The following is a 16787-nucleotide window of genomic DNA, read 5'->3' on the forward strand; positions in this document are numbered from 1 at the left end:
CAGTTCAAGTTGGCAACTCACAAAAGCTCCCTACGATTGTCTTCAGGGCACTCAGGCCCGACACTACCCTAAGCAATGCCGCCCGCTCCTCTCCGTTCCGCCCCCACTTGCTTGTGGCGGATGCGGGTGTCTGGGGTACTTTTCTGCTGGGAGTTGCTTTTAGGCTTGTAATCTGTGGGTTTTATTTATTGCTTCCCTCCCAGTCAGGTTGCCCTCTGAGATTTGAACACTTCCCCCAGGTCTGCCAGTGCGAGGGTTTCCCAGTGTCTGGAAATGTCCTCTATTGAGACTCCCTTCCTGGGACGGATCTCCGTCCTTATCTCTTTTGTCTCACTTTTTATCCTTTATATTTTGTCCTACCTCCTTTAGAAGACAATGGGCTGCTTTTCTGGGTGCCTGATGACCTCAGCTAGCGATCAGAAGTTGTTTTGTGAAGTTTGCTCTGCGTTCAGTTATTCTTCTGATGAACTTGTAGGAGAGAAAGTGGTTTCCCCATCTTACTCCTCTGCCATCTTGGCTCCTCCCCCCTTTTTTTTATTTTTAATTTTTGAAATTCTCTTGCTTCTTCTATGATTCAACAGATATTGGTAATTTGATCTTTGGTTCCTCTGCCTTTTCTAAATCCAACTTGTATATCTGTAAGTTCTCAGTTCATGTACTGTTGAAGGCTAATTTGAAGGATTTTGAGCATTACCTTGCTAGCATGTGAAGTGAGAGCAATTATGCGGTACTTTGAATGTTCTTTGTCATTGCCTTCCTTTGGAATTGGAATGACAATTGATATTTCAAGTCCTGTGGCCACTACTGAGTTTTCCAAATTTCCTGACATATCAAGTGTAACACTATAATAGCATTTTCTTTTGGGATTTGAAGTAGTTCAGCTGGAATTCCACCACCTCCATTAGCACTAAATCACCTCCATTAGCTCTGTTCATATCAGTGCTTTCTAAGGCCCACTTGACTTCACACTCCAAAATGTCTGGCTCTAGGTGAATGACCATACGATCGTGGTTATCTGGATCATTAGAGCTTTTTTGTATAATTCTATTTATTCTTGCCTCATCTTCTTAATAGCTTCTTTTCTGTTAGGTCTTTACCATTTCTGTCCTTTATTGTGCCCATCTTTGCATGAAATGTTCCCTTGACATCTCCAATTCTGTTGAAGAGATCTCTAGTGTTTTCCATTATATTATTTTCCTCTGCTTCTTGCTTTGTTCACATAAGAATGCTTTCTTATCGCTACTTGCTATTCTCTGGAAATCTGCATTCAGTTGGGTATATCTTTCCTTTTCTCCTTGCCTTTCACTTCTCTTCTTTTCTCAGCTATTTGCAAGACCTCCTCTGACACCATTTTGCCTTTTTGCATTTCTTTTCCTTGGGGATGATTTTGATCATCGCCTCCAGTACAACGTTATGAACCTCTGTCCATAGTTCTTCAGACAATCTATCAGATCTTATCCCTTGAATTTATTTGTCACTTCCACTGTATAACTGCAACTTCATACCTGAATGGCCTACTGGTTTTCCCTACTTTCTTCAATTTAAGTCTGAATTTTGTAATAAGGAGTTCATGATCTGAGCCATAATCAGCTCCTGGTCTTGTTTTTGCTGATGTATAGAGCTTCTCCATCTTTGGCTGCAAAGAATATAATCAATCTGATTTCAGCATTGATGATCTGGTGATAGCCATGTATAGAGTCGTTTCTTGTGTTATTGGAAGAGAGTGTTTGCTATGACCAGTGCATTCTCTTGGCAAAAATTTGTTAGCCTTTGCCTGGCTTCATTTTGTACTCCAAGGCCAAGTTTGCCTATTACTCCAGGTGTCTCTTGACTTCCTACTTTTGCATTCCAATTCCCTATGATGAAAAGGACACCTTTTTTTGGTGTCAGTTCTAGAAGGTCTGGTAGGTCTTCAGAGAATCATTCAACTTCAGCTTCTTCAGCATTAGTGGTCGGGGTATAGATTTGGATTACTGTGACACTGAATGGTTTGCCTTGGAATCAAACAGAGGTCATACTCTCATTTTTGAGACTGCACCCAGGTACTGCATTTTAGACTCTTTTGTTGAATATGATTGCTACTCCATTTCTTATAAGGGATTCTTGCTGACAGTAGTAAATATAATGGTCATGTGAATTAAATTCACCCATTCCAATACATTGTAGTTCACTGATTCCTAAAATGCTGATGTTCACTCTTGCCATCTCCTGCTTGACCATGTCCAGTTTATCTTAATTCATGGACCTAACTTTCCAGGTCCCTATGCAATATTGTTGTTTTCTTCATTGGACTTTACTTTCGCCATTAAACATATCCATAACTGGGCGTCATTTCTGCCTTGGCCTAGTCTCATATTCTTTCTGGAGCTATTTCTCTACTCTTCCCCAGTAGCAATTTCGATATCTACTTACCTGGGAGGCTCCTGTTTCAGTTTCATAGCTTTAGCCTTTTCATACTGTTCATGGGATTCTTGAGGCAAGAATACTGAAGTGGTTTGCCATTCCCTTCTGACCACGTTTGGTCACAACTTTCTACCATGGCCCATCCATCCTGGGACCCTGACTTTGAAGGGCTTGAGACTGTGGGATATGAGTCTAGGCCAGTTACCAAACCTGTCTGTAGTTCAGTTTCTCTCTCTGTAAAATAGCAACAATAGAACAAACCACATTAAGTGATATTGGGAGATTACTGAAAGAGTTAAAGGCATTTAAAATGCTTAGAACAGTGTCTGGAATGTGGCAAGTGTCCAATAAACTTTAGATACTGTAATTATCATAAACTCAACAGGCACACAACTAATTTACAAGCCTCTAAATTTACAGAATCATTTAGGGCAGGATGCCCTAGGCTAAAAAGAGGAAATGGTGCAGAGTTTAGTTGTTTTTCCTAAATATTTTCTCTAAGGAAAAGATAATCCCATTCATGGCTGAGAGCTATAATTATTATCTAAAACAGTACTGATCCCTGAGGGTAGAGATCTGATATGAATTTTCTTTGTGCATCTGTGATTACCCAGAGATATGTATGTAGACAATTAGTGTTTGAGCACAGAACTGAAAGTCAGGAAGTACAGGCTTAAGTCCAGCTTCCATCACTTGCAGAGGATTTCACATTAACCACCCTTCTGGGCTTAGTGACCCCAACAGTACAGTGAACGTAATGGTAAAATCACAGAAATGCTCTGTTACTATTGTTCAGTCACTAGGTTGTGTGACTCATTGTGACCTCATGGACTGCAGCACAGCAGGCTTCCCTGTCCTTCACCATTTCCCGGAGCTTGTTCAAACTCATATCCATTGAGTCAGTGATGCCCATGCAGCCATCTCATTCTCTGTCATCCCCTTCTCCTTGTGCCTTCAATCTTTCCCAGCATCAGGGTCTTTTCAAATGAGTCAGCTCTTCCTATTAGGTGGCCAAATTTGGAACTGCAGCTTCAACATCAGCCCTTCCAATGGATATTCAGGACTGATTTCCTTTAGGATGGACAGGTTTGATCTCCTTGCTGTCCAAGAGACTCTCAAGAGTCTTCTCCAACACCACAGTTCAAAACCATCAATTCTTCGGTGCTCAAACTTCTTTATAGTCCAATTCTCACATCCAAACATGACTACAGGAAAAACCATAGCTTTCACTAGACAAACATTTGTTGGCAAAGTAATGTCTCTGCTTTTTAATATGTTGTCTAGGTTTGTCACTGCTTTTCTTCCAAGGAGCAAGCAAAGTTTAGTTCCATGGCTGCAGTCACAATCTGCAGTGATTTTGGAGCCCAAGAAAGTTAAGTCTGTCATTATTTTAATTGTTTACCCCATCTGTTTGTCATGAAATCATGGGACTGGTTGCCATTATCTTCATTTTTGAATGTTGCATTTTAAACCAGCTTTTTCACTCTCATTTTCACCTTCATCAAGAGGCTCTTTAGTTCCTGTTCACTTTCTGCCATAAGGGTGGTGTCATCTGCATATGTGAGGTTATTGATATTTCTCCTGGCAATCTTGATTCTAGCTTCTGCTTCATCTAGCCCAAAATTTTTCATTATGCCCTCTGCATAGAAGTTAAATAAGCAGGGTGACAAAACACAGCCTTGATGGACTCCTTTCTCAATTTGGAACCACTCCATTGTTCCATGTCCAGTTCTAACTGTTGCTTCTTGGCCTGCATACAGGTTGCTCAGGAGGTAGGTAAGGCACTCTGGTATTCCCAGCTATTGAAGAATTTTCCAGTTTTTTGTGATCCACATGGTTAAAGGCTTTAGCATAGTCAGTGAAGAAGAAGTAGATGTCTTTTGGAATTCCTTTGCTTTCTCTATGATCCAACAGATGTTAGCAATTTGATTTCTGCTTCCTCTGCCTCTTCTAAACCCAACTTGAACATCTGGATGTTCTCGGTTCACGTACTGTTGAAGCCTCCTTGGAGAATTTTAAGCATTACTTTGTTAGCGTGTGGAATGATTGCAATTGTGCAGAAGTTTGAATATCCTTTGGCATTGCCTTTCTTTAGGATTAGAATGAAAATTGATTTATCAAGTCCTGTGGCCACTGCTGAGTTTCCCAAATTTGCTGGCATATTAAATGCAGCACTTTAACAGCATCATCTTTTAGGATTTGAAATAGCTCAGCTGGAATTCTATCACTTCTGCTACCTTTGTTGGTAGTGATGCTTCCTAAGGCCCACTTGACTGCACACTCCTGCATGTATGGCTGTAGGTGAGTGATCACAACACCATCGTGGTTATCTGGTTCATTAAGATCTTTTTTGTACAGTTCTTCTGTGTATTCTTGCCACCTCTTCTTGATATCTTCTGCTTCTGTTACGTCCATATCATTTCTGTCCCTTATATTGAGCCCATCTTTGTATGAAATTTTCCCTTGGTATATCTAATTTTCTTGAAGAGATCTCCAGCCTTTTCCATTCTATTGTTTTCCTCTATGTCTTTGCATTGATTGCTGAGGAAGGCTTTCTTATCTCTCCCTGCTATTCTGTGGAACTCGGCATTCAGGTAGGTATATCTTTCTTTTTCTCCTTTGCCTTTCACTTCTCTTCTTTTCTCAGCTATTTGTAAGACCTCTTCAGGCTTCACTTTGCCGTTTTGCACTTTTTTTTCCTTGGGGATGATTTTGATCACCACCTCCAGTACAATATTATGAACCTCTGTCCATAGTTCTTCAGGCACTGTCTATCAGATCTTATCCCTTGAATCTATTTCTCACTTCCACTGTATAACTGCAAGTTCATACCTGAATGGCCTAGTGGTTTTCCCTACTTTCTTCAATTTAAGTCTGAATTTGGCAATAAGGACTTCATGATCTGAGCCATAATCAACTCCCGGTCTTGTTTTTGCTGATATATAGAGCTTCTCTATCTTTGGCTGCAAAGAATATAATCAATCTGATTTCGGTATTGACCATCTGGTAATGTCCATGTGTAGAGTCATCTATTATGTTGTTGGAAGAGGGTGTTTGTTATGACCAGTGTGTTCTCTTTGCAAAACTCTGTTAGCATCTGCCCAGCTTCACTTTGTACTCCAAGGCCATGCTTGCCTGTTCCTCCAGGTACCTTTTGACTTCCTACTTTTGCATTTTAATCCCTTAGGATGAAAGAAAACTAAGCACTGAAGAAATGATGCTTTTGAACTGTGGTGTTGGAGAAGAATCTTGAGAGTCCCTTGGACTGCAAGGAGATCCAACCAGTCCATCCTAAAGGAGATCAGTCCTGAATATTCATTGGAAGGACTGATGCTGAAGCTGAAACTGCAATACTTTGGCCACCTGATGCAAAGAACTGACTCATTTGCAAAGACCCTGATGCTGGGATAGATTGAATGTGGGAGGAGAAGGGGATGACAGAGGATGAGATGGTTGGATGGAATCACCACCTAAGTGGACATGAGTTTGAGTAAGCTCCGGGAGTTGGTGATGGACAGGGAAGCCTAGCTTGCAGCAGTCCATTTGGTTGCACGACTGAGCCACTGAACTGAACTGATGATGAAAAGGACATCTTTTCTTGGTGTTAGTTCTAGAAGGTCTTGTAGGTCTTCAGAGAACCATCCAACTTCAGCTTCTTCAGCATTAGTGATCAGAGCTCAGACTTGCATTACTCTGATATGAACGGTTTCCCTTGGAAATGAACAGAGAGCATCTTTCATTTTTGATTTTTGTACCCAAGTACACTATTTCAGACTCTTTTGTGGACTAGCACATTTGTGTGATCTATTAAAGTTATCTATGGCTGCAAGAATCTGATGTTCATTGGGCCTCTAGAGATGAGCCCATCCAGACCTTTCCCAGGCATTGGATCATTTAAAAGTTTTATCAGTGAATTTTGAAATGAATTTTCTTGCTTCTAGGATTATGCTCATAGCTCTTTTTTATGATTATTTCAAATTTCTCTTCTCTTTTACATCTGAACAATCAAGTTTTCATTCTTATACCCTGGTCACTTTCTCAACAGTCTGAGTTTTGAGCACATTATAGTTATTAAGCTAAGGAGATATTTCTTCCCAGGCCTTTCACTGACTCTCGAGTACGTGCAAGTTCGTAAATCAGTGCTAGTACTTGATGTACATACATAAGCACAGTACTTGTACACAGAATCAGGACTCCTCCAACCAATGGACACACACGCTAATACCACAGGAGACCCTGTCTCATTCCTGTAGAGCTTCTGAGCATCTCACAGGAAATTCATCCTTTGAGCTCATCTAAGTGAACTCTGTCTTTCCTAAAGGAGTCTTTTGCACACGCTAAATAGCTGATAACATAGAAAGTAACAGAGATCTGTATAGATAGCAAAGATCCCGAAAGTATGATCAGAGATCAAACAACACATTGATTTAAAAAGACAACTATTATTAATAAATACACACTTCTACATATAAAACAGACAAGCAACAAGGACCAACTGTTTGGCAGGGATCTATGTTCAGTATCTCATAATGGTCTACAATGGAATAGATTCTGAAGAAACAACGTGTATATATATACACACATATATATCATTTGCTGTATACGTGAGACCAATGCAACATTGTTCATCACCTACATATCAATAAAACTCTTTGTTTTGAAAAGTAGAAAACTACTTTTCGGGGGATTCCCTGGCAGTGCAGTCATTAAGACTTCTTTCAATGCAGGGGATGCAGGTTTGATCCCTTGTCAGGGAACCAAGATCGCACATGCCTCACAGCAAAAAATAAATAAATAAATAAAAAGCAATATTGCCACAAATTCAATAAAGACTTCAAAAGAAATGATCTGCATCAAGAATTTTTTTAATTAATCAGTTAAAAAGAGAATTGTTAGAGTTATGTATCTGTTCACTGAACTTCCCCATCCACACAAAAAAAGGTAAATTATATGTCCTATAACCATTTGAGGACAGTTTACAAATCACTACTCATCTGTCTCTTCTCCAGGAAAAAAAAAAAAAAAATATCATAACTTGTTTTAAGCATTTAGCTTTTTGCTAATTTTTTTTAGGTTTCATTTTTTTTTTGTTTAAATTATGCTTAATTTTATTTATTAAATAAATGTTTATTCTTAAAATTAAGGCATTATACATTGATAAAATAGATTAATAATTATGTTCATCTGTGCTCCCTCTCCGCTGAAGGAACTAAATTCTTTCTTGCATGTTTATCTCACAGTCCCAGTTGGTGGAAGATTTCCAAGAACTGCGGAGGACATTAGAGACCATGAATATGTTCAAAGCCAACCTGGGGTTCTTCTTCCTTCACTTTGCCCAGATCTTTATTTTGGAAGCCCTGGCTTGGGTAATAGTGTGGCATTTTGGCAGTGGTTGGCTTATCACAATATTCATTTCCTGTCTTCTCACAGTTGCTCAGGTAAGTCAGTATCATAAGCCTGGGCTGTTACTTCATGGGAAGCCGCAGAATTTTTTCTTCTCTTTACGCTGGTGTCAGCAGCTGCCTGGCACTTTCTGGCAAGTTACTTATCAGTGTCTGACACCAGCAAGCTACCAAACCACTCTGGGTCTCAGTTCTGTTTTCTGTAACATGGGGTAACAATTTTCTTATGGAAATATTCTGAGAAGGACTAAACAAGTTACTCTGTAGTGTACCTAGCACAGAGACTGGCATGTGGTAAATATTCATGTCAGTTACTACTCTTTGCCCAGTTTTATCCACAAAGCGTCAGTAACTGAAGTTCTGCTCCCAGACACAAAACACTCATCTTTACTTTTCATTTATTTACCAACCAACATTTTTTATGATTGTTCAATGATTTTATTAAAGACTATATGCATACACAACATATTTTTACCTTTATATTTAGTCACTACTTACACATAATGTGTTTCACAGTAAAAATTCTTTTAAAAAGAAGCTAGATATGTTTTTAAAAAAATTCCCTAAGAGAGCCTAACCAAAAGCCACATTCCCACCAACATTTATTAATACACCAGACTATGAAGAGCAGAGACTACATCTTATTACATGATAATAGAATCATGTAGATTCTGCCAGAAATGGCAATCAGCAACTGGTGTATAGCAGGGCAGTTGATAAATCCTTGTTGAATGAAGCACATATCTACTTCAGGTCTCTGAAGATAAGCCCAATACTGTATTGTGGACAGAAAAGGAAATGCACCTGACGCTGCCCTTGGGAAACAGTCATCCAGTGGGGGAGCTGGTCATTTAGATATCTAGACTGGATACAAGGCAGAAGGGAAAGAAACAAGCATGTGCTGTTTAAGCAGAAACAGGCATTAATTCTAACTGGGGCAACTGGGGATGATTTCATAGAGAAATGACATCAATGTTAATACCAAAACTTCATAGGTCAATTTCTTTTTCTTGAAAAGCCAACCTGCTTTATTGCTTGAAAAGCCACTTTTGGAAACAAGAAAGGAAACAAACATTTGTTTGGGTTCTTAGTATTAGCGGTAACTTTACATGTGTTTTAGCTCTATGACACCCCAGTGAGTACAGTATTATAATCCTTACTCATGGGCTTCCCTGGTGGTTCAGGTGGTAAGGAATCCACCTGCAATGCAAGAGACCTGGATTCGATCCCTGGGTTGGGAAGATCCCCTGGAGGAGGGCATGGCAACCCAGTATTCTCACCTGGAGAATACCCATGGACAGAGGATATAGCCCATGGGGTCACAAAGAGTCGGACACAACTGAGCGACTAAACACAGCACAGCACATTGGATGACGAACTGAGTTTAGAGCTAATGAATAACTTGCCAAGAGTTTTACAACTTGTAAAGTGGCGAAGGCCAGTTCAGAGCCCTAGTCAGCCTGACTCCAAAGGCATCCTCCTTCCAATCCACCCTGGACATTTCTGACAGTGAAAGGAAGAGCATTCTAGGCAGAGATGGGAAAGAACTCAGCAAGTGTAATAGATACACACTTGGCTTGAGGTCAGATGAGATCTCCCACTGTTCTCATGGATTCCAAAATCTGCCAGCAGGCTCACTTACTACTTTCTTCTTACCTTGTCACTATCTCTGACAGCAGCCCTGTCTCTTCTAGGCTCAGAGTATGTTTCTGCAACATGACATGGGACACCTTTCCATATTTAAGAAGTCCAAGTGGAACCACCTGATGCAAAAATTTGTGATGAGTCATCTCAAGGTGCAGAATGTTCCAGGAGCATGATGAGATTTGTGAAAGTCATTTTTGTAAGCAGTGGTTTCCAAGTGTGTCTGGCTGTGCACTTATAACAGCAAAAATGTTTGTTCACACCTCGCAAATAAGTGTAAATATCCTAACAATGTAGGTACTAGATGTATACACACACACACACAAACACACAAACACTATAGCATATATGCTAAAATTAAATTTTAAATGTTTAGGAGGAAAGGTTTATTTTTATTTAAGAAGTTCCAGTGTTGCTTCTAACCAATAAGTATTTGGCCCAATCCCTGGTACTCATTAAGGAACCACCTCTCAGGAGAAGATGTGCCCTGTAAAGTCATAAGTAGGAATATTCTTAGAAAGAGTCTGTATATGTACTAATGGGAAGCTAGGTGAATCCAGCAATCCTGATTAGTCCAGGAAGGGTTATGAAGAATTAAAGGAAAAGATGCAGAAGAATAGATAAAAATAAGGAGAAAGAGTAACCAAGAAAGGTCAGAAGACTCTGTTCAAGAGTTGAGGGTTGCAAACTCAGTCTGCTAGAAAAAGCAGATGGCAATGAGGGCAGTTGGTCTTATCCCCCTCACATCTGCTCCAGGAGGACAGGCACACCGCCCTACGCACCCCTGCAATGCAGCACTTAGCAGAGTGCCTGGCATGCAGTAGACCTTTCATAAGCATTTGTTGAGTGAAGGAAGGAAGGGATGGAATGATGGATGGACGGACCAACTGATGAATAAACCTAGGTAACAGCTCAACGACTGATGAGAGTTGGTTTTAGCCCTGGTGCTGATAATGCTCACTGCACAGCCGTGAATTAAGTCAGATTCTATCTCTGGCCCTCAGTGTTCTCATCTCTAATATTAGGAGTTAACCTGGATCTCAGCTTTTCTATGACATTCTAGATTTAGGTGACTATATTCTCTGGCCCAGAAAGGGGGAAATGCCCTTCAGCCTTCCAATAAGTCAAATCTTTGTACACAAGCCAGGTTGTTTTAGAAAAAACTCATAAGTCATGATTCAGAGACTGTTTTCCTTTAACACAGACAGTTTATATTGAGTTGGAACATACTTAGAACCATCATCTTATCTACACAGTTTCCAGTTGAGAAAATTGAAGCTTAAGTAGACTGAATCATACAGAATTGGATCTGGATTCATATGAGAACTAGGTCTGTCTTCAAAATGGTTAGAGTGAATAATAATATTGTAATTTTATATGACATGGTATATTTAACCAGAAAATTCTTGCAGGCACACTATTCTGCCTTCTCTCCACCAGTCTTAGATGTATGAAGTGTTTTGGATTCACTTGGAAATCTTTACCACAGAATAAAAGCTGAGATGATTATGTTGTTGTGAGTCTCAGTTTATGGATGCCTGCAGTTTCTCACCCCTGTTCTGAGTAATAAGAGGAAAGGTGAGACTCAGTTGCCCTGAAGATGCAGTTGATGTGGTGCCAGTAAATGCAATATTTCAAATCAGTTCCACACTTGGTGGTGCTTTTTAAAAAAATCACTGCTTTACATTGGCTCAAATTTCTACATTGTTGTAGTTGTTCAATCCCTAAGTACTATCTAACTCTTTGTAACCCCATGGTATGCAGCACACCAGGCTTCCCTACCCTTAACTCTCTGCCAGAGTTTGCTCAAACTCATGTCCAGTGAGTCAGTGATGCCATCCAACCATTTCATCCTCTGTCACCCTCTTCTCCTCTTGCCTTCAATAATTCCCAGAATCAGGGTCTTTTCCAGTGAGTCATCTCTTCACATCAGGTGGTCAAAGTATTGGAGCCTCAGCGTCAGTCATTTCAATAAATAGACAGGGTTTATTTCCTTTAGGATTGACCAGTTTGATCTCCTTACAGTCCAAGGGATTCTCAAGAGTCTTCTTCACCACCACAATTTGAAAGCATCAATTTTTCCATGCTCAGCCTTCTTTATGTTCCAACTCTCACATCTATAGATGACTACTGGAAAAACCATAGCTTTGACTATACAAACTTTTGTCAACAAAGTGTTGTCTCTGCTTTTTAATATGCTGTCTAGGTTTGTCACAGCTTTCCTTCCAAGGAGCAAGGTTCTTTTAATTTCATGACTGCAGTCACCCTCCATAGTGATTTTGGAGCCCAAGAAAATAAATTCTGTCCCTCTTTCAACTTTTCTCCCATCTATTTGCCATGAAGTGATGGGGCTGGATGCCATGATCTTAGTTTTTTTAATGTTGAGTTTTAAGACAGCTTTTTCAATCTGTTCTTTTACAGTCATCAAGAGGCTCTTTAGATCTTCTTTGTTTTCTGCCATTACAGTGGTATCATCTGCATATCTGAGATTGATGATATCTTCCCCAGAAGATGTCCATATTCACTCTTGTCATCTCTTGCTTGACCACATTCAATTTACTTTGATTCATTCATGGATCTAACAGTCGAGGTTCCTACACAATGTTGTAGGCTTCCCAAGTGGCTCACAGTAATGAATCTGTCTGCATTGCAGGAGACCCAGGTTCGATCCTCGAGACTGAACCTGGGAAGATCCCCTGGAGAAGGGCATGACAACTTACTTCAGTAATCTTGCCTGGAGAATTCCATGGACAGAGGAGCCTGCAGGATACAGTTCATGGAGTCACAATGTTCTTTACAGCGTTGGTCTTTACATGTACCACCAGACACATCCACAGCTGAGCCTTGCTTCCACGTTCATCAAGCCTGTTAATTCTCTCTGGAGCTATTCCTCTGCTCCTCCTCAGTAGCATATTGGACATCTCCCAACCTGGGGGTCTCATCTTACAGTGTCATAGCTTTTTGCCTTTTCATACTGTTCATGGAGTTTTCAAGGAAAGAATACTGGAGTGGTGTGCCATCCCCTCCTCCACTGGACCATGTTTTCTCAGAACTCTTCTCCATAACCCATCTATCTCGGATGGCCCTGAACAGTATGGCTCATAGATCCATTGAGTTTTGCAAGCCCCTTCACCACAAAAAGGCTGTAATCCATGAAGGGGAAATCTGTACATAGCTTTCTATAAACTATGTCTTCAGAAACAATTTGTACTAGTTGAAATAAATATAACCTTGATGATTCATGAACAGAATCAGTAAAGGGAAAATTGTTCAAAAAGAAAATCATGTGTACTCAGCCTTTTTGCAGGCAAAACCAAGGATTTATAAGCAAACTGAATATAGGGTTCAACTTTGTTCAGGAGAGAAAATTACCTGTGGCCAGGAAGGAGGTAACAAAAGTATAACATAAACAGCAACATCCTCACTTTATACACGTATCACAATTATTAATTTCAAAACTTGATTTTATGTCAATATACTTTTCCCCTTGAAAAGGCACAGATAGTGAGATTCTCTGGAATTTTCATTCACTTGCTGTGCAACAATATACATGTTCTGGTCTTTGCAGTGTTTGCACAATAAAAGAGCCCACAAAATATCTGCATATGTTTTAGTCTTCTGTGCAGTTCTAAAATCAGAAAGAACTCCTCAGAGCATATTTTTAACCCAAACCCAGTATGCATACTTTGAAAACTATGAGGAGCAAGTATTATTATAGAGATAAAGAGGCAGAATATTTGAAGTTAAAAATTTCCTTGCTATTTCCATGACTAAATCCCAAAATATTTTTAACGGGGGAAGTGTCAAGCATGTTATTTCCAACAATCCTTTCCATAATGTTGTCCATTTTATAGATGAGGAAACTGTCCAAGGCAACACCTAGTAGAATGAATTTAAATTCAGGATCATTGCAGTAGAAAGCCTGGATACTTTGTATTGCACCAAGAAAGGATATAACTTGGAAATGAGGAATGATTTAGAATGGTTCCTGTGTCAGAATTTGTGCAGAGGAAACCTATTTTGCATGCAACTAATAATCCTCACTTCCCCACTGATCATTCTCTCCCTTGTCTCTGGTAATTGCAGCTTCCAGAAAGAGGGGCCAGGGTGAAGCTGGCTACTTTTACAGCATACTGATAGTTGTTACCCTGACCACTGTTCTAAGCTCCAGGACCTTGAGCTGTAAAGATATGCTACCTGGTCTATCATGAATCAAAACTTATCTTTCGTATTACCAGTTTCCACAGATGGTCATTGACTAAAAGGTTTACATTGAAACAGAGAACAATTTCTTTTCACAGTGTCCGTGTGTAACTGTCTACTGCTCCTGTTAGACTGTATGTTTCACAGTGTGGGAACGCCATTTTATCATAGCTACCTTTCTGTTCCAGATTCCTGGCTTGGTATCTGACACATAGGCATACTTTAAAACAAATAATGAATGGGTGAATAATGAGTGTCCAACTGTAAGAGTGAGTCGGTGGTATGCAATTTGATGAGAGAATTATAGAGAGCAGTGGAGTCCCAGGACTTTGACGAGTACCTGTTGAGTTTATGATTCCCAAAACGAAATGTATGGAAAGTGATTGCTCTTGCAAGACTGAGATTCAGAAGAGAGACCCGAGGTGGTGGGAGAGATTCCACAGTAAGGGTGTTAGGGAGTATGCAAGGTAAGGAAATAATATCCCTCCTGATGGATGGGGTCAGAGGGGTTTGCTAAGAGAGGTCTCTGCAACAAAGACTATGGAGAGGCAGTGCTAATGCCTACAGATTTTCAAACAAACTCAACCCCCTTCCCTCATGTTTAGTTTAGTTTCCCCATAGATGTACAGGGTCTAAGCCAGCGGAGTCCAACAGTAATGTAATGCAAGCCACATTAAAATGGCATGAGTCATTTTAAATTTTCTAATAGCCACATTTTAAAAGGTAACTTTATGATGCCCACACATATTAAAAACATTTTCATTTCAACATGTAATCAGTATAGAAATTAATATATTTTACACTTCCTTTTTTTATTCTGAGGCTTCGAATCCAGTATGTATTATGCATTATACACTTACAAAGTCCACCTTAATTTAACTGGTTACATTTTAAGTGCTCAGTAGCCACATGTGGTTAATGGCTACTATATTGAATAGTGCAGATCTAAAACACCAGTTATTGAGAGATATCAAATACACAATAAAAACTCTGATTACTGCTTATTCTTCCATAAATGATTAATGTAATAGGGGAAGAGAGGAGAAATGGAGTATGTCAACATGACAACATTCTACCTGCAGCATTTCATGTCTCCTCAAATAACCCATAGATATAAATGTCATTATATTATATTCACTAAAGATGAAATTGAACCTCATAGGTTGGATAATTTGCCCAAACACACAGCAGTATTTGTACATCCAGTGGATGAAACTAGGTTGATGAGTTTCCAAATTCTTTGCTCTATTAAAACCTTCAGGTTTTCACTGAAAGAGAGAAAAATCTCAAACAGCCTAATCAGATTAGTATGTCTTCAGATATGAATATCTTTATTCTCATTTATGCTTTATGAGAGCCTTGAACATGCAATGATCTGAGGCAAGCCCACCTAGGAGATGATTTCAGATCTATGCTTCTTTAAAATATTCATTGAAGTAGGATTCCTGGGGCCACTATTTTTGTGTGTGCCATAATTAAAGTCTTGGAACTGATGTTTCTTTATTTGTAAAATAAGAATAATTTCTTCCCTACTTATATTCATGTATCTTTTTTAAGTGAGAATGAAATAACATTTCATTTCAACAGATTTTTATTCTTCTTCCTTATCAGGAGTTGTTTTAACCTAAATTTGTGTTCCTGGATCAGGTAATTTTTTGTTCATAGACTTTTAGAGCCTATATCCAATGAATCAGTCTGTGACCAAGTGGTGGTGGGGGCGGGGGTGGCAATTTCAAGGAGTCAATATCTTATTTTGACTTTTGAGATGCAGGCAGAAGACTCTGATAGTGAGTGATATTTCAGGTGAGAAATCTTGCAGCTAATAAACGCTCTCTTCTCCTCAGGGCCTGTCTACAAAATGGTGGAATAACCGACACTTCCAACACCATGTAAAAACAAACATCGACACCAAAGACCCAGATATTGATGTAGGCCCACTTTTTATTGTTGGAGATTTGACATCTGTTGAGGTATGTTTAGAAATCCTGAGCACTGGAAAATGTTCCAGAAAGTGGTTCTTGGAAAGCTCTACACCCTTGTCTTGGGGAGAACAGGCTGAAGGTTCTGGCTTCAAGCACGCTTTCAGAGCATCTCTTCTTCTTTTAAGTCCAGAATGTAGATTTGAAATAACTGAATCTGGGGTTCTAAGAATAGAAGAAGATGCAGAGTGAATGACTCTGTGACCTTAAAGATCATTCAGTCCAACTCATTCACAGAAGACATGGCAGTAGCTTCAACAAGTGCTAAAACACAAATATCTAAATATCTAATTACATCAACTAATTCTAGCTGCTAGAAGAAACTAAGCTGTTATTTTTAGTTTAGGTTCATTTTGGTTCATTTATACATGAAACTCATAAGACACTTAGTGACCTTGCTTCTAATTCAGACTTCTTAATTCAGACTTCTTAAGCAAAGAAAGGCAAACTCCAGAATGTCTCAGCTATTGAATTTTTTTTAACCTCAACTTAAAAATCAGCATATAAGGATTATTACCATGTTTTTTTTTAGAGAAGAGTCTTCTTTCAACATAGGAAGTGTAAGGATAACCATAGTAAGGTATCTTTCCTCAAGGGGAAATGATGGATCCTGAGAGTCAGGTGCTTAAGAAGAAGCTCTATCTCCTTCTGGAAGAATTTAGTTTTCATAAAACAAAAGAGTGTAGCTTAGTCAGTTGCTGCCTAGACTTTGTGGTAACCAGAATGGTGCAACTTTCTGAAAATAGGTTTTCCCAGTTTTGGAAGACAACCTTCTTCCAATTAAGAAAAAAGTTTCTTTCATAGATTTAAAGGAAAAACAAAAAACAAAAACATGAGTGTAGTCTTCAGTCAGTCGTTCTTCACAATGACTCCACAAACAAGTCAGAACTCTGATATCTGTGAATTCCTAGGCTGATCACTAAACTTATGACATTTTGACTTCTCTCCTCATTCCCTTACAGCAATGGAGATTTGTCTCACTGGAGTTCATGACCCCTGACCCCCTCCAGAAGTGCCTTCTGTAGAACTGTATCCAGTTCACATGCTGCTTCTTCACAGATAATGGAGACTGCATTCTAGAGACATCACCTCTCCATCAATCTAGAGACAAATCCCTAGAGCCTTAGCTTTCTGTGTATTAAAGTTTCGAAGTGAC

General features: G+C 39.4%; 1 protein-coding gene across 1 annotated transcript in view; it reads left to right on the forward strand.

The window, feature by feature from the left end:
- The window catches only part of LOC122699803 (fatty acid desaturase 2-like protein FADS2B), a 59062-nt gene that overhangs the window by 27740 nt on the left and 14535 nt on the right, over window positions 1-16787 (forward strand). The window contains exons 3-5 of the mRNA XM_043912194.1: window positions 7644-7841; window positions 9500-9601; window positions 15497-15622. Of these exons, the coding sequence (XP_043768129.1) occupies window positions 7644-7841; window positions 9500-9601; window positions 15497-15622 (426 nt within the window). The remainder of the gene's footprint in view (window positions 1-7643; window positions 7842-9499; window positions 9602-15496; window positions 15623-16787) is intronic.

This window comes from Cervus elaphus, chromosome 1, assembly GCF_910594005.1.
Source record: "Cervus elaphus chromosome 1, mCerEla1.1, whole genome shotgun sequence".
NCBI lineage: Eukaryota > Metazoa > Chordata > Mammalia > Artiodactyla > Cervidae > Cervus > Cervus elaphus.